The 19,112-nt window shown below is 45.7% G+C and overlaps 1 protein-coding gene across 4 annotated transcripts in view; it reads right to left on the reverse strand.

Annotated features, from left to right (window-relative positions):
• The window catches only part of LOC109884729 (zinc finger homeobox protein 3), a 170,250-nt gene that overhangs the window by 19,408 nt on the left and 131,730 nt on the right, over positions 1-19,112 (reverse strand). For 2 of the 4 annotated variants that reach the window (XM_031811008.1, XM_031810992.1), the window contains 3 exons: positions 15,093-15,200; positions 1,592-1,728; positions 775-975 (listed from right to left, as the gene is read on the reverse strand). In XM_031811008.1, the coding sequence (XP_031666868.1) occupies positions 775-975; positions 1,592-1,728; positions 15,093-15,200 (446 nt within the window). Of the gene's footprint in view, positions 1-774; positions 976-1,591; positions 1,732-15,092; positions 15,201-19,112 lie in introns of all 4 variants that reach the window. The other 2 variants (XM_031810984.1, XM_031811000.1) reach the window with 1 other exon arrangement.

The following is a 19,112-nucleotide window of genomic DNA, read 5'->3' on the forward strand; positions in this document are numbered from 1 at the left end:
GGGCTGGGCTGGGTATTAAAGGCTAGGTGGCAGAGCCATGACATCCTGTGTTGTGCTTTCCTCTCAACGTATTCAGTGTGTTTAAAAAGGCCCTGGAAAAAAAGATGTCATGAAGTCCCCATGCAATCCAGTAGCCATGGATTAGGAGGATAACAGTAATCAATGTACACATCTCAGAGGCAGGTGCCTACCTGTAACTTCACAAACAGAAAGACCACAATGCACCAGAAGAAAGGGAAGGAAAACCCAGCAAGAGGATTATGGACTGAACTACCTTGAACATCTCAGAACCATTTACAGCTGTTTAGCTTATAAAACACCATATTTGTATTTGTACAATAGCTAATGTGTGGTGAGCCTTCTGGTATTAAATGGTTGCAGTACATCACCCAAGTGGGTGGAAGAGATGATTTCCCACCCTACTATGTAAAGCTCTTTGAGCACCTACTGTAGGTGGAAAGGCGCTATATAAATGCAATCAATTATTATCATTATTATTACAACAACAGTTGTGTTCACCCTATTTTACAGAGATGGATGTGTGCAGGAGGCTTGGCATTGATATTTTAGGATCGTTTCATTTAGTTTGAGGGAATGTGCATTCCCTGTTATAATTGAGCTGACTATTGGTATGTAAACAGCATTGCAGGGGCCATGGTTAAATATTTCTAAAGAATACAGTACCTAAGGATGAATGTATACACATACTGTATCCACAGTCCACACAGGCGCACACACAAACACACCCTAACACACACAAACACACACACGTACCGTGGCGATGAGCTTTTCCACGCAGTCGGGCGCCACACTGTGGAGGTGTGTGAGGTGGAACTGCAGATGGATCTTGTTGTTCAGCATGTCCTGGCAGAGTGGGCAGCGGAACATGGGCTGGACAGAGTGCTGCGTCATCACATGCATTCTCAGGCGGTTCAGGTCCGTGTTGCTGAACTTGCAGTAGGGACATTGGTACATCTGGAGGAGAGGAGGAAAGGGGGGAGAGAGGAGGAGAGGGGGGAGAGAGGAGCACAGGGAGGTTAATGAAGTGAGAAGGAGAGCTGTAGGTCTGCTTTGTGAGAGAGAGGAGCTGGAATGGGAGGATGAATGGTGGAGAGTTGCCCCCTGTGTCTCTACCAGGCAGGTCCCTCTGATCATGGACCACTAGGCAATACGGAGAGCAGCAGTCCTGGCACACACTTCAAAGCTCTCTCATCTGTCAAATACTATATTGATTTTCCACCTTTTGCACAATTAGCAATGCAACTGCAGCAGGAAAGCAAAACTCATTTTAAGAAGATTTCCAAAAAATCATGCATAATGCAAAAAGGCCCGGCTTTATTCAAATGTCTTTAAGAAAAATGCTTAGAAGTAGCTACATCTTTACATTCCTTTTCTCAATGAATGTGTAAGTTTTACTGCTTATAATGAGGGCATGGTAATTGGGGATAGGATAACCTTGAGTTGATTGGCAAGTTCAAATAGTTAGAATAGTGAGTCTTAATATGACCATCCTCTATAATTTAAGAAACCAACTTCTGGAAGTGGCAGCAGGCTGTGTGTTAAAGATAGAGCGGAAGGAGTGGGCTGTTACCTGCTCCGCAGCAGCACTCTTCTCAGCAGTCCTGGGACGCTTGGAGGAGAGGGGGCTCCCTGTGGCCCCTGACCGTGAGGAGGGCCTCTTAGAGGGGTTCGGGGAGTCTGTCTGGTCCCTCTCTGACTGGCTGGATCCTGCTGCACGCACACACACGCATGCACACACGCACACACACACACACACACACACACACACACACACACACACACACACACACACACACACACACACACACACACACACACACACACACACACACACACACACACACACACACACACACACACACACACACACACACACACACACACACACAGAGGGGCAAAGAAGAGAAGCAGACTCATCAAAGCAAGGTGAAGACTTGGCAGCCAGAGAGCAAGTCAATCAATAAGTGTGGATAAAGGGCTTTGAAATGTCTTTCTTCAATGTGATATAACCGCGTTTAATGGGACTTGGGCAGGGAAGCAGTTGATCAGCCAACCCACAGCTCCCCGTCCAAACCACCAGTCTGTATACTTCTCCTGCCATGCCAATGCAGCAACACACACAGCTCCCCGTCCATACCACCAGTCTGTATACTTCTCCTGCCATGCCAATACAGCAACACACACAGCTCCCCGTCCAAACCACCAGTCTGTATACTTCTCCTCCATGCCAATGCAGCAACACACACAGCTCCCCGTCCAAACCACCAGTCTGTATACTTCTCCTCCATGCCAATGCAGCAACACACAGCCAAGGTACTCTGACGGCCTGTCTCTCCCCATGTTGGATCGTTAGGACATCAGACAGCGCCACATATGGCTAATCAAAACATTAGTTTGCCACATTGTGCACCTTTAGGTTTCTCTCTACCTCCGATTTGCAGTTTGAAGTGGCGCTGGAGATAAGGGATTCGCCAAACTTGAGACAAGGTAAACATCTACTCCAGCATTAAGGTAAAGAGATCAGTCCTCAGTTCAACTTCAAATGTGACCGTTTTCTTTACTTAGTTTCTCCCAGGTACTCTTTTACATCTGCTCTTATACAGGTACCCAGCTCTGACTAACAGAGAGGTGTGTATTCATTCACACCTCTTTTTCTATGGTGCCATTTACACAGCTACGATAGAAATAACACCAACTATAAATAGTTGCATAACATTAGCACAGATTGTTATCGTCTACAATGATAGAATGGTCCCCATTGAGACAGTACATCCAATTAGCTAGCAAGAGGGCCTACTATAAGTGAGTGAATCTACTGCCAGACTTTCATCAAGAGGTGTAAACCTCAGCAATTCCCAACTGTATTTTCAATTTCTCCAATTCACACAATTATCAAAACAGACTGTCATGCTAGGCAAGGCCATGTATACTGCTGAGGTGGCTGTGGACTGGTTGAGAAGGGAGCAAGAAATTGGATTTTCACTTTCAAAGCACTCATGACCAATGACCACATAAGCTCGCTCCTCATCAAAATACATTTCAGTTGAAATTGCTACCAAAGAGGGGTGAGGTCCTTGGATTCCTCTGCCAGGAATGAAATAGGAACAGTGACAGAGGAAGGAGAGGTGCAATTTGGCTTGGCAGTTAGAGCTTTAGAAGTTGTGGACCCAATATCCTCTGAAATCCTGCTGGAAACACTGACCTATAGCTTGACCCCGCTTGGGTAAATCCTCCTGCTCTTTGTGCCTACACAGCAAGTGAGTGCCAGTGCAACTCTCGACTTAATTGGAATTTCTGTAACCAGCTAAGCCTCCTCCAGTGGTTTGTGGGTCGGGCCAAGTGGACTGTGACAATGAGAGAGTGGATAGAGAGACTCATTCACACCCCAGCCCCTCACAACCTAACTGTGGGTTCCCCCCTTCACAAACCAACACGGGCACCAGGCTTCACAACCACAACACCCCATTCAGCTCTTAGAAAGAGCAGGAATTTTGAGGAGAAACAAAACTTTTTTCAAAAACTCCCTTGGGGGGTTCAATAGGGAATTAGCCATTAGTATCCATATGCACCACAGGATGTACAAGACAGCCATGCTTTGTTACACACAGTGGGCTGAAATGTAAAGAGCGGCTAATTGTCAGGTACCTGCCCATCTCAGGCAGGAATACCCCCTCTCTAGTATCACTGCAGACTCCAGTGGGCTCTGCTCTACTAGCCGGCTGAACGTATCACACAGCTAATCCTTTTAATGGAACCTGCAGCAGCATTAACAATGCAGCCAGCCTCTCCTCGCCTCCCGCTCCCTGTCTCTCTCTGTCTCCACCGAGCCAGGCCCCACAACAAGAAGCTTCTGCTCAGCTAACCAGAGAGGAGAGCACTCCCTGTTAGAAAGCCAAAAGAGAGAAAGGGAGAGAAAGAGAGGGAGGTAGACAGAGAGAGAGAGAAATAAAGCCAAACAAAATGGGAGCGGCAAACAGAAAAGAATCACAGCTGAGTAAAAATACTCAGCTAAGCCGGCGCTCGTAAAGGAGCTAAATCCACACGGAGCCGGCGTGGGGGAGCCAGAGCACCACAGTGCCCCGCCGCCAGCGGAAAGAATTCACTGTGAAACTTAAGGAGGTGTCTTGCCGGCCCTTAACAAGGCCATAAAGAGTTAAATTTGGCCTGATTTGTACAGTCCTGGAAGGGCAAATTGAGAACAGGGGGCATTGGGAAGGGGGCGAGGGGGAGAGGGGGGGTCAGGTTAAGCAGGGCTGACCACGCTCCTGCTCCAGACATTAAAATGTCAGCTCCAATCAGGCCGGGGGCAGCTGAGCTGATTACCCAGTGGGGGCCCTGCCTTGGCTTTTCTCAGAGCAGCCTGCTAGATCTCCCAGAGACACTGGGATCGGCCAGGGAGGCCCTATTTGGTCCAGTCAGACACAATCCCATTAAACACATCAACCAATAAACAAAGGAAATGTTAAACAAAGGCACCTCCCCATTCCCTGACATTAACCTCTCAGTCATGAACTGTCCTCACCACTTCCTCCTCCACTTCACTACACTTCACTGCCTCTTCACTCACTGCCCCCTGTCCTCACTCCTCCTCTCTCCCTATTTCTCTTTCCTGGCCCACTCACTCTCTGGTGGTAGTCCCCCCCTCTTGTTAACAAACTATGAGGTAAGCCCTCCTACCAGATCAGGTCCTTGCTGCCTTGCTAAGCGGTTAGTTGTCTCAGAAATAACTGCTCACTATCAGGGTGGAAATCAGGCCCATAAATGCCCATATGTGGCCAGGCCTTCAGTACAGGGCAAACAGCTGGAGAAGGGGAAGCAGCTGAAGCCTGCAGCGTTACTGGACAACAGTCTTCAATGAGGCTGATATGATCAATCAGGCCAGAGTAATGGAAAACATAATGCATGGGCAATGGAGTGGCGAGGCCAACACACACAAGAAGCCCTCAAACAACAACCAGCAGCTGCTTGGGTCTACCAGTGTATAATGTATGTGGGTGTACATTTACAGTGTGTTTGAGTGTGTGTGTTTCCGTGTGTGTGTGCATGCATGTATGTATGTATGTATGTATGTATGTATGTATGTATGTATGTATGTATGTATGTATGTATGTATGTATGTATGTGTGTGTGTGTGTGTGTGTGTGTGTGTGTGTGTGTGTGTGTGTGTGTGTGTGTGTGTGTGTGTGTGTGTGTGTGTGTGTGTGTGTGTGTGTGTGTGTGTGTGTGTGTGTGTGTGTGTGTGTGTGTGTGTGTGTGTGTGTGTGTGTGTGTGTGTGTGTGTGTGTGTGTGTGTGTGTGTGTGTGTGTGTGTGCGTGAGAGAGAGAGAGAGTCAGAGAGCGGGGTGGGAAGGCTTGTTCAGGGCACAGCCTTACCTCGTCACGGCATGTTAGGAGTCCATAAATCTGATCAATCGCTCTCTCCTAAGAATCCAAAATCCCACTCCTGCCACCAGCCCTGTGACTAAAGTCCAGCTACCGTATCCTGTTTTCGTTGTCAAGTGAAGAGGGAAAAAAGAGAGACCAACACAGAGCGAGCCTGGGAACATACCGGAACGAAAAGGAGGCTGATAAAAACAGAGGGTGAGGGGATTTTAGCAGCGTGTGAGGTCTGAGCGTGGCATGGTTGGGCTTGTATCAGAACATGGCCGAGCATCGGGGCCGACCACATCCATTAACAGGAGCTAGAAGCAGAACATTGGCTCCTGATGGAAGGGTCTCTGCCTCCTCCAGGACCCACACTGTAATTCATGTGCACTGGGCTCAGCACACAGCCACATTCTGGCTATGAAAGGCAAAATAAAGACATTGGGTTCAGTTGGAGGGAAAGCGTACAGTAAGGTGAATTCTATTGCTCTCTAAAGTCCCACTTCTTTTGGCCTGCCCTTGGGACGCAATTTGAAGTTTAATATGCCGCATAAAATGGCAATCAAGGATATCAAGTTCCTTAATATTCAAATATCGCTGTCTCTCCTTGTCAAATTAGCATCGGAGGACATTCTGAGCTTCATATATGGAGTCCCTGTGTGACCTTGTCCTGGAACTGTCTGTGTAGCTCACCTGTAATAGGGTGTGAATCAGTTTGTCATCAGAGGGGCTCATCTTTATGGCTTCATCCATACATGTGGATCACTGTGGGGCCTCCCCAGTGACCTCTCTGACTGAGAGGACCCTGTGTGTGACCCTGACCTCTCCTCTCCGCTCATTACACACCCGCCTCACATCCAGCCCAAACCAACTCTGACAGATACACAGAGTGGACTTTCATCTGAGAGCACAAAAGGTATAGCAGGAGGGAAAGAACCCTTAAGAGTCAATTAGGTGATTATTAATTCATGGGCCTTTTCCGTAAACCAGGGGCTTTTGTACTGTCGAGTCCCGTAAGTGAATTGGACTTTGGCACCTTGTCTCACCTCCATGGGCTGCACTACTCAGGCTGCAGCGAGGGGGCTGTCAGCACACAGCCTGGTCTCTGTAGCAATCACAGCCTTGCTGTGCTTTCAAGGGGGGAAAAAGATGGCAGCTGGAGTGAGTGACCGACACAAGCCAGGCTGAATTAACACAACAGGTCTTCTGCCATTGAAATCTTTGAGGAATGCAATCACAGCTGCTATTGTGTCATTGATCTGCCTCTACGTCCTTGGGAAGGGATATTCCACGAGTTGGAGCTAACAGGATGGAGAGGAGAGGAGAGGAGAGGAGAGGAGAGGAGAGGAGAGGAGAGGAGAGGAGAGGAGAGGAGAGGAGAGGAGAGGAGAGGAGAGGAGAGGAGAGGAGAGGAGAGGAGAGGAGAGGAGAGGAGAGGAGAGGAGAGGAGAGGAGAGGAGAGGAGAGGAGAGGAGAAGGGGGAGAGAATGATTTCCTGTGGCGGGTGTCTGGGTCTGGGATGGTAGGCCTGATGGTGCCCTCTTCCCTCACCACTGGCTGAAGAAGCCTGACCTTTAGTATGGATACTGTCCCTCAGGAGGCCAGGGAAAAGGATGCATGTGGTCACTAGCTCCTCAGTCTCCTCCCCTCCTACCGACTGGCCCTATCCTGTCTGCAGACCCAGCTCTGCCTCGGAACCCAGAAGCCTCCGGTCGTAAAAACATAAGCCACAGTTGAGGCTCCGATGGAGCCAGGCCATATGGCCCTACTGCCTGATACCAGCCGCTTCCTACCCATAACCACCCCTCTCACAATCCCTTCCCACAATGGCCTGATCATTCAGGGATAGACTCACAGCCATCTACTGTACTGGAACTCCCTCTATCCCGTCTCCTCCTCACCCCCTCCCCACTAACCCTCCTCCCACTCCACACTTCACAGGGCCAAATTACTGAAGCTCTCTCTCCCCATGTCCCTCTGCTCTTCACTCGCCTCTAGTCCCTCAGCAATTTAACCATTAATATGGAGAAGCAGGTTCAACTCCCCAGTGCTACAAGTCATTCACTTTTAATGCATATGCTAACAATAACTGAATATGATCTCTCTTTTCCCCTCCCCTTTCTGCCTGTCTTTTTTAATCTACAGGCCATGTTAGAGCCCTGAGCGACAACGGGCTATATTCCACTTCACCTCATATTTCTCAGGTAATTACTCTGTATCAATTAATTTCAAATAAAGAAAATTACAACCAAAGCCTCACGCCAAAGCGACTCTAATATTGAGGCTCATCATTCCTCAGTATCCTTGGTGGATAACCCTGACTTTTATTAAATGAAAAACCATCTCCACACTGCATGGGAAAAGAAGAGAGTGGTTTATATAGGCCTACAGGCATGACTGCAACAAAGACACATTTCAAATGAAGAAATTAAAAGGAGATAGTAATTAGTGTCCGCGTTATTAATCTTCAGGCCACTGAGCAGCCGGCTGACATGGCGTTCACCTTTAAAGGACATTCCTCCCCGATCACCAGGCCGGCAAAGAGGCGGTAGCAGCAGCAACATGGCTGGCCCATAACACTATAGCAATAAAACTCAAACACAGATCTTTCAGGGAGTTGGCTCACAAACAAGGACAATTTATGTTCTATAATCTTCAAAGGCAAAAGGAATTATAATTTGAGGGGTGACAAGCACTCAAAGGACATGATATGAATATGTAAAAAAAGAAAAATCTGCTCTCCTCTTACTTCATGGGATAACAGTTGCACATTATTAGAACTCAAGGGAGACCATTGGTATAATACATTCCTTAGGCTGAACTGTTCAAAAATATGAAAATATGAGATATAAAAAATAATGAGCACTGTCCATTGCTAACCTTACCCTACTGGCCAGCACAGCATTTCTGACTCATGAGACTATTACTAAAACTAGAGGTGAAAGCTACCACATCCCCATATGTGTGCGTTCCAGTGTGAGCCACACACCACTCCCAAGACCAGAGAGCACAGGCCATTATATGTTCAGCCTGCAGTATCACTCCTCTGCATCCAGGGGTTGCTAATGTTCACTGCACTGACAGAGATGCATCTGTCGTCTAATTTCCCTTCACTCACACACACAGACACACACAAATCTACACATACAAACAAACCCACACATGCATACATACATAAACAAGCATGCAAGCAAGCACACACACTCACAACCATACACACACTCACAGCACCGGGCTCCTCCACACTCACAACCATACACACACTCACAACCATACACACACTCACAACCATACACACACTCACAGCACTGGGCTCCTCCACACTCATCCAATCACAGAGATTCATAGGTAAAAGTAAATATTTAAGGGAAAAGAGATGGGACCAATTTGGTTGGGTGCTCTGCCGGTGACAGAATGCGGATGACCCCGCGCTGTAATATCATTTTCCCCTCCCTCGCTCCAGCTCCCATCATTTGAAAGTCAGGAAGGGGGTATGAGAGGAATTATTCATAAACCTCAATTGCAGAAGATTGCAACCCCCTCTCCCTCCCCACACACACACACTGCACCCTTCCCTCCCATTTCTCCATATAGACCACCTCAATACAAACCCTTCCCATACATTTATGTTAAGCATGTCAAATCATATTGTGGCCATTCCTCCTAGCCCTTAAGTGTATTAACAATCCCTCTTTCCTCTGTCTGCCCCCCCCCGTCCTCTCCCCTCCTCCTCTACCTTTCTCCTACCTCCATCCCTGTGTATTCAGCTCCTGCATTAACACTGTCCTGCTCTAATCTAGGTACAGCTCCCTTTGCCTTCCGGAGCAGAACCCCACCATTTGACTAATGCTGCCTTAACTAGGTGAACAAGGCATGAGTAGAAGGGGAGCAAGGCTCGGGGCTGGCCATTTATAAATATTTCATTGGCCGCATTAGAAACGACCCCTGGATAGCTTATTGGGGAAGTTGGCTAAATCGCAGCTTCTGCCAAAATTCACTTTATTGTTTAAATAAGTAATGAATTCAATGTACAAACTAAACTTGTGGATGTATGTCATCCCTCTCTCATGGAAAATCTTTACAAAGTCTGGTGTGTGTGTTCACCTGTGTGAGCAGCATATTGTAGAAATCTTTCAGCAGGAGAAGACACGCAGAATACACATGCATTTCTAAATGGCTTTAATGAATTTTGAAGCGCTGTGGCACTAAAAAGGGAAAATAAGATTGACAGTAGCTTTAAAAAGGAAGACACCTTTCTTCTGCCTTCACTAATGCCGCCTGCCTGATAGTGACTGTCATTTGTAAAGGGAACAACGTCTCCACACCAAGTTCCAATGGTTGCATGACAAGGATGAGACGAAACACTTCAATAGTTCTAACGACGGGCCTTGGGAGAGCAGCACGCCATCAGACAGCGGGAGACGAAACACTTCAATAATCCTAACGACGGGCCTTGGGAGAGCGGCACGCCATCAGACAGCGGGAGACGAAACACTTCAATAGTTCTAACGACGGGCCTTGGGAGAGCAGCACGCCATCAGACAGCGGGAGACGAAACACTTCAATAGTTCTAACGACGGGCCTTGGGAGAGCGGCACGCCATCAGACAGCGGGAGACGAAACACTTCAATAGTTCTAACGACGGGCCTTGGGAGAGCGGCACGCCATCAGACAGCGGGAGACGAAACACTTCAATAGTTCTAACGACGGGCCTTGGGAGAGCGGCACGCCATCAGACAGCGGGAGACGAAACACTTCAATAGTTCTAACGACGGGCCTTGGGAGAGCGGCACGCCATCAGACAGCGGGAGACGAAACACTTCAATAGTTCTAACGAGGGGCCTTGGGAGAGCAGCACGCCATCAGACAGCGGGAGACGGAACACTTTTCAGACAGTCCTTTAAAACACAGGTTAGCTCAGTCCCTCACAGTCTAGTCCAACAAACAGCATCGGTGTGTTGTCTGCCTTCTCAGACACCCTGAGACAATCATCAGCCGCAACAAGCATGCCTCTGTTTACCGAATGCATTCTGTGTTCCTCTGTGCCGTTGTTCGTACAGGGTTACAGAGGGTCTCTGTATAGGCGCTGTGGCCATCAATCATACAAACATAGAGGAGAAAAAGCGACCTTCCATTAAACTAGCGCTCCCGTCTCCTTTCTCAGCTGACAACACAGCCCCCCCTCCCTCCACCCCTCCACCTTCTCCACCCACCCACCTCTTCACTGACAACACAGCCGTCCCCCCATCCCTCCATCCCTCCACCTTATCCACCCACCCACCTCTTCACTGACAACACAGCCGTCCCCCCCTCCACCCCTCCACCTTATCCACCCACCCACCTCTTCACTGACAACACAGCCGTCCCCCCATCCCTCCATCCCTCCACCTTATCCACCCACCCACCTCTTCACTGACAACACAGCCGTCCCCCACTCCACCCCTCCACCTTATCCACCCACCCACCTCTTCACTGACAACACAGCCGTCCCCCCATCCCTCCACCCCTCCACCTTATCCACCCACCCACCTCTTCACTGACATCAAACAGAAACCCAGACCTGGTTTCCTAATGCACACGCTATTTTTAACTAAGCGGTTCTAATAAGCTGCTGGGAAGCTGTACATTTTTCATATGCAAAAGCACATCTTTCCTTTGTGAAAACACAGAAACACACTTATTTGGTGATTAGTGACTGACAGAGGGGAGGAAAGGAATTGAATATGCTTGTATCAAATGGCATGCCTTTCAAAAAGCAGGAATGCTAATGCGAGGACTCTTCCTGAGCACCACAGGTATGAGTGAATTATTAATCGCTTGGCTCATTTTAATGCTTTTTAAAGTGCTATATTTTGATGTGTTAAAATGTACTTTTAGCCATTTTTCAGGCAGGCATGCATATCATTATTTCTCCCATCAAAGAGGAGCGTCACCCTTTCAAAGAGCACAAACAACTCATTTAAAATAAAAGTTAGAATATCAAAGACCTTTTTACAAAGATGGGTCTGGATTGTTTTCCAGCTTTTAACCTCACTAATGTAAATGAAGACATCAGAACTCTAACCATCCCCCAGGTCCAGGGATGGAGCTGGTCTAGTTAAAATGCCATCTCTCACTCTGCCTGCTAGTCTGTGATGTTGGCTTTCATTACCACAACTCTGTCTATTGGATGGGAGGAGATTACAAGAAATCCCCCTACTCGCTTCCATCCTTGTCTGACAACATGAAACAAATAGCTAGATCAAAACTAATTACTGATAATACTTATTCCCTTTTCTACTTCATAACAGTAAAAACTCAAAGTATAAAAAGGACCTTCCATTAACCCAGTGGGTTAATGGAAGGGTCCAGAGACCCATGCTGTATTATACTGTTCCACAGTACTCCAGCATACTGTGTGTTAAATGGACAAGCATGCTGTATTATACTGTTCCACAGTACTCCAGCATACTGTGTGTTAAATGGACAAGCATGCTGTATTAAACTGTTCCACAGTACTCCAGCATACTGTGTGTTAAATGGACAAGCATGCTGTATTAAACTGTTCCACAGTACTCCAGCATACTGTGTGTTAAATGGACAAGCATGCTGTATTAAACTGTTCCACAGTACTCCAGCATACTGTGTGTTAAATGGACAAGCATGCTGTATTATACTGTTCCACAGTACTCCAGCATACTGTGTGTTAAATGGACAAGCATGCTGTATTATACTGTTCCACAGTACTCCAGCATACTGTGTGTTAAATGGACAAGCATGCTGTATTATACTGTTCCACAGTACTCCAGCATACTGTGTGTTAAATGGACAAGCATGCTGTATTATACTGTTCCACAGTACTCCAGCATACTGTGTGTTAAATGGACAAGCATGCTGTATTATACTGTTCCACAGTACTCCAGCATACTGTGTGTTAAATGGACAAGCATGCTGTATTATACTGTTCCACAGTACTCCAGCATACTGTGTGTTAAATGGACAAGCATGCTGTATTATACTGTTCCACAGTACTCCAGCATACTGTGTGTTAAATGGACAAGCATGCTGTATTATACTGTTCCACAGTACTCCAGCATACTGTGTGTTAAATGGACAAGCATGCTTCATACATGTGGAGCAGTAGGCCACCAGCCAACAGTGTTTAGATGGATATTTACACAGTATCTGTCTCAAAAAGGTGTGTCAACGCTCCACACACCCCACCAAGAACCAATGGGAAAGCACCTCAGGCCTCAACGCTCCACACACCCCACCAAGAACCAATGGGAAAGCACCTCAGGCCTCAACGCTCCACACACCCCACCAAGAACCAATGGGAAAGCACCTCAGGCCTCAACGCTCCACACACCCCACCAAGAACCAATGGGAAAGCACCTCAGGCCTCAACGCTCTATGGGCTCTCTTTTATTAACAAACCTAACACAATGGTAAACCTAAGGCGGTAGCGCTATAGGTTCAGGGGTGTATCAGAACTATTTTTGCTATTTTCACTATCACAATTATCGGCACACTTGCTGGCGTTGGTGCGAAAGGGCTGGGTTTTGATGAATAAACAAGTTGTGGGTGTGTCGAAGGCTTGGCCCCTCACTGGCCAATCAGAACGTGCTCCCTGGTGAAATATGTGGTTGCTTCAAGTTTTGTATTTACAGTCTTTTATGTATTGCCTTGGAATCAACTCCAATTCCAATGTTAGTCCATTATAGTTTGTTAAATAGCTTACAGAAACGAAATAACAAAATGTAGACCTAACTTTGCTAAATACGTAAACTTGAACCCATTTGCAGTCCACATTGTTGTAAGTAATTGAATGTCTTCAACAGCATTCACACTGATATAGGAGCGAGGCCTACAGTAAATTACATTATGGCTGAGCATGGACATGCCAAACATTGTCAATAAGCAAGATTCAATTCATTATTGATAAAGCGAACAAAAGAGAACAAATCATTTGAATCAATTTCTAAACAAAACAACAAACTTGTTTTAAATAGGCTATGTCACACTTACAGGCACCATCATTTCTCCCCACGGGCATATAATAATAAAACAAGGCAGAAAACGGAGGGTTTTATGCACATCCAAAACAGGACCTGCATGGCTATAATGTGGGTCTGCCTACAATGCATAGATAAAAAGTGAATGTCAGCTCACTGTTTTACTCCTCTCAAACTTGATATTTTAGTAAAGATTTGGTGGATTAAGATTAATTTCCAAGCGGTCTCAGGAGACAAACCCTTTATCTGCAGTCTTGACTACTTCGCAATTGCATAGGGCAGGACAAAAAAAAGGCCTAATTGACAGGAGGGTAAGGCCATGAAATAGGAAAAAACTGAATGTTTTTTTACGTTTCTAAAGGCACCAAAAGCACATTAGGCTACTCTTGTTCCGTGTGTATATGGGCAGTGTGTGTCACGGCTGGATAGGCTGTGTTTTAGCTGTCAAAGTTCATGCCATAAGCAACTGCGTTACCGCTAAAACCAGCTTTTTGGTTGGTCTTAAATATCCCTACCAGCACTGAAATCACAACTTTGGATCATGTTTTTAAGGACACGCCTCAAATATTTCCACCCTGCCCATCTGAGCCCAAGCGAACTGATATAAGAAAGGTAAATTGCCGAACCTGGCGTTAGGGCTGAAAAACAAAAACCAACGTCAGTCGAAAATACAGCCCTATATAGTATACTGCTATTACTAATGACTATTACTGTAACTATTACTAGATTGTTACCTAACTATTATTACTATAACTTCTAACTAATTCTAAAAAGGAAGTTTAGAAAATCCCTGGTCTAGGAGTGCTGTGATTGGATATCCAGGCCAGACTCCCAACAGGGCTTGACACAAACCCTAGCTATGCTCTGACGTGAACATGTGGCCAGGGGAGCCAAGCAGTGGGGGGCAGTCACAAACACTTCCTGTCTGTGAACCTCCTCCTCACACTCATACACCCACACACGTTCAGCCTGGACCTGCTGACCTCGACTAGCAGCAGAAATCAGATAAACCATTTCTAATGCACGCTGATGTAAACTAATCACATAAAAAGTTTATAGGATTCACCCTAAAAACCTACAACAAACAATCATGGACTCTCACCAAAACACAGGCCTTTAATCTGCAGGTAACAGTAGGCCTCAGGTTAGAATAGGCCCGAACACTAATGTCTCGCCTCAGCTCAAGCCCCACCTCTCCATGGAACTCAACACCTGCACCTGGCATCTGAAAGTCCATGGAGAGAAATATCCCTATCTGATAACATTTAACACAGGTGTGTGTTTCTGTCACACACGATCAGTGCAGTGCAGGAGGGAGTCATGTCCGTCATATTGGCACACACACGTGGTCGGCCTTGAATTATGCGCCCAGGCCCCTCTCCATAAAATCCACTGACAACTGACAAAACATGAGTCACCTGACCAGATTAGCTCAATTGACAATTTGGCCTAATTCATCAGATAGGATATGATGAGAGGCGACCTGTCTCCCTCCTACAGTAAGAAACAGAAAGGCCTCCTTTAAAAAGAAACACTACAAACTGATTAGTGGATTTGTAACAGAGCAATATTAAAGGGACTCTGACATTTGTGTAGAATCTGTATAATTATTTGAGAAAAAAGGCCTTCTGTTGAGAACAAATCAGGTGCAATAGTACATGATCCCTGAGGGCAGTGTTGCCTAAATGTGTGTAGTGTAAATATAGGCCTTACCTGTCCCTTTGGTGAGCTCCTTCTCCCCCCCACCTTCTCTGTCTTTGGTTTGGTCCTCCTGTTCTGTGGTGGTCTCACTGGCAGCCTCCACATCCTCGCTCAGCTCTCCTGAAGGGGGAGGAGAGGATGGGATATGTAAATCAACACGCCATCAGAATTGGTGGAAGTACTTAAAGGGACAGACACATTTTTTTTCTATAGGAGCTTACAACAATTACATTCGCTGACACGCAGTTAAAAGGTTACCAGACAAAGAGGGCGGGATCTGCGTTCTGCCCTGTGCTGCTTGATCACCATGAGTGCATTTTGCCATTTATTTTCATTAAAACAATAAAATTAGTAAAATTATTTTTGTTAATCAAAACAGAGATAGAGGAAATGTATTATATTGTATCATCTATTTTCTCTGCTGTATCCACACTAATATGAACACATTTAGAAGATAATTACAGTTCATTTGAAAATATAATAATAATAATAATAATAACCATCATGATTTTTTATACAAGCCCCAAAGTTATAGTTCTTCATTTATTCAAGACCATGACACAAATATCTTTATGGCTTCCTCTCTTTAATGTGGACATAAAACTGCAGAAAACCACACACATGTGGTAGAGACATACACACATTTTCCAAAGCGGTTTGAAGTATGTAGACAGGAAAAATAATTGTGTGAGGAGCGTGTTTCTAGAGAAAGACATCTCTCTCTCCCTCTCTCTTTCTCTCGCTCCCTCTTTCTCTTTCTCTCCTTCTCTTTCTCACTCACTTTCTCTCTCTCCACATGCATTTACTGTCCCCAGCTGCAGTCTGCTAGGCTACTTACAAATACAGGGCTCATTTCACCTCTACTTCCTCGCTACTGCGAAATAAAACAATCATAAATATTTAAAACTTTCAGACCGGCAATTTTCTACCAAGTCAAATACAGAAATCCCCTGTAATGACCTTAAAAGCCTCAGCTCAATATATCAGCCCATTTAAAAGCAGTGAACTCCAAACAATGGATATCTGATAATGCCATCTGTAAGTAACGCAGAGAGGGAAATATGGCAGAAAACTGATAATAAAAAGGGCATCAATCTTCTTTATTTCTCTCCAGTGCCCCCCAAGCAGCCCCTCAGCCTGTTAAGTTTGTTTAAAAGTAGTGCGACTAGCACACAACAGCATTGATTTGACAACAGTAAACTGGGCCGCAGTCAATAAGGCCTATCAGTTACTACACAAGTCAGCTAATTCTCAGCAAATGTACTTAAATGTTCTTTCGAAAATGCTTCCACTCTCGGGTCTCTACTCTACAGTCTATTGATATATTGACAATGCTACAACAACAGCCACTGAAATATTCTGTTCACATATTCAGCCCTGCAGTCAACACACATCTGATCTGAGCTCACCACTAGACAAGCCACTACGTACACGCCTTTTATGGTCTCATATGATCTACTACAGCACTTACACCCCTATACTGTAGTTACCAACTATGTAACCTGGACCGAAACACAGAGCCAAAGCCCCATCAAACTTCACTAGCACAAATAGCCTCTAAAAATGGTTTCTGGATAGAACATTTTGAATCAAATGAAAGATGTACATTTCACTACCAGCACGGTATGGTATTATCTCTATTCCTTCATGACTGAAAAATCGTAAAGTACTTCAAACATTTCAATCTCCTTCAGTTCTCATGGTAAATAGATATTTCCTGTGCTTCCATATTCACATGTAAATCAAAGAGAAATGAAAGCTATACGACGAGAGACACATGATAGCGTGTGTAAAGTGATTACACATTTAGATCGGGCTGAAATTGCGATGATAATGTGCTATTGGAGTTCTGCTATCCTAATCACTGATGCACCAAGAGAAACACACTCACTAAAGACAGCAATAATATATAGCTCAATAATAGAATAGAAATGTGCGATCTTCTCACTGAATTAACAAAAGGTTGGATTTAGAGGCCCGAGAAGTGCTTCTTACTGTAAACTGAAGATACCATACAAGCATGCATCATAATTGCAATAACTATAATTATACCAGGTGTGATAATAATGACAGCATTGAGGAGATTGTCATTGACAGAGCTTTAACTCAACACAAAACACCTCTGTGTCATGAGGCAAGAGCAATATCCAGGCGTTTCTGACTGTTTCCCAAAGTAAGAAGCCCCTCTCCTCACAACAGAATGATTGGTGTATGGATTATGTTGTTAGACATTACTCCTAGTAGCAGACGGGGATCCTGTGTATAAATGAAGGTATTTAACAGGGATAACTGGCTCCCAGTAAAAAGCACATTTAAGTGATCCCCAGATCCCACTTGCATAAATACATTTTTTCATTATTTTATTATTGACCATGTTTCTATTATGTTTCCAAGGCAACCTGCAGGTTCCGTCCAGCGTAGCCCATCCTGTGCTGGAGAGGCGGTCCTAAACCGTTGCCTGGTAAACCAGAGGAGAGCCGCAGCCTAGCCCCAAAATCCCATCTAACTCCAGCCTGCACAAATCCACACATCTCCTGGAGAATTAGAATACCATACAGCCGCACAAGTGCTCAGATTACAAAATAATCCCCAGGTAAATTGTACACCTTTAAAATGGTCTGCATGTCATTCTGAGCTGTCCTACTCTCACAGCGTGTCTAATTCCACACCTCCACACTTCAACATGATTTTTCAGGAACATTGCAGTGATCCACAGTCCAGATTTGAACTCTATTCAACCTAACTTAATACATCAGCTGTCACCTCAGCATCCTCCAGACGGATCTCTAGTGGGACGTGGCAGAGAGAGCTCCCCCCAGCCTCTGCTGCCTGCCTGCCCCCTCTCGCTCACACTTCTTCATTTGGGTTTTTAATCAAGATGTATGACACTTCTGCCACACACCGCACAGTAACCCCCCATAAATGAATGTAGAAATGCAGACATTTAAATCCACGAGCGGCAGTACATCTTTAAGTGGCAGATGACTGTGTCTATTCCTCATCTCATCTCCAACGGTATTGCACAATGATTAAAGCCGGATCCAGCCATAATTAATGAAAGGTCACAAGTGGCCTAAGAGTAGGATGCAAATGGAGAGCCAGTAAAACGGATTCATAGATTAGGACTGGAAATAGACTGGGAGAAACACTCAGAGCTATGACAATAGGCCCTTTCTAACCTCAATCGTTGAAATGTAAAGGACAATAGCCTGGAGGTTGTCGTCTAATGAATTGTCTTCATTAACCCTCCTCATACAGCGATATGAAACTGTTCCGTTAATCTAATCAGGCTGAATAAGCCTCCGCTGCAGACACACAGATTACACCCATAAAAATATCAGCCCTCCACTGCATGACCACGGAGACAGTCCACAGTCACTCCATCCTACCAGCTCTCTTTCTGCAGAAGGCATCACAGACACAGCAGCCAGGTGAAATGGTGTGACATGGAGATGAAAAAGACAAACGGAAGCATCTATTTCCCTCTGGCACAAACACACGCTCCCACATACATTTGTGTGCGCACACGCACAACCACAAGCGGCTGCTGCTCTCCATCCCTCGCTCTTCCTCTGCCTGCCTGTAAGTGCAGGGGCTTAAGCAGACCCATAGGTGTCACCCTATACAAGCCGGGAGAGAGCGAGGTACTCACACACATTAATGGGGGGTGGGTGGATGAGGAGAGAGAGAGCAACAGAGACACAGGGAAGGAAAAAGGAGAAAAAAATATGTGGAGATGTACAAAGCAGATGCTCTGCAGGAAGCGGCCAGTGAAGATGAGACGAGGAAGACAGTGCGATAACCTTCAGATGAGGCCGAACAGCCTTCCTTCCCCCAGAAGAACAGTGATTACACTAATACTAATCCCACTGACAGGCACAAACGGACTAATAAATAATGGATGGTAACCACTGCACTTTCCAGTACTCCTTCTGAGACTGAAATAATGATATATATATATAGACAGTGTACATAGACATCAGCCAGTCAAACTCCTCCTCCATCCTCTGTTGCAGCTGAACACATGCTAAA

The sequence above is a fragment of the Oncorhynchus kisutch genome, linkage group LG3 (genome assembly GCF_002021735.2).
Source record: "Oncorhynchus kisutch isolate 150728-3 linkage group LG3, Okis_V2, whole genome shotgun sequence".
NCBI lineage: Eukaryota > Metazoa > Chordata > Actinopteri > Salmoniformes > Salmonidae > Oncorhynchus > Oncorhynchus kisutch.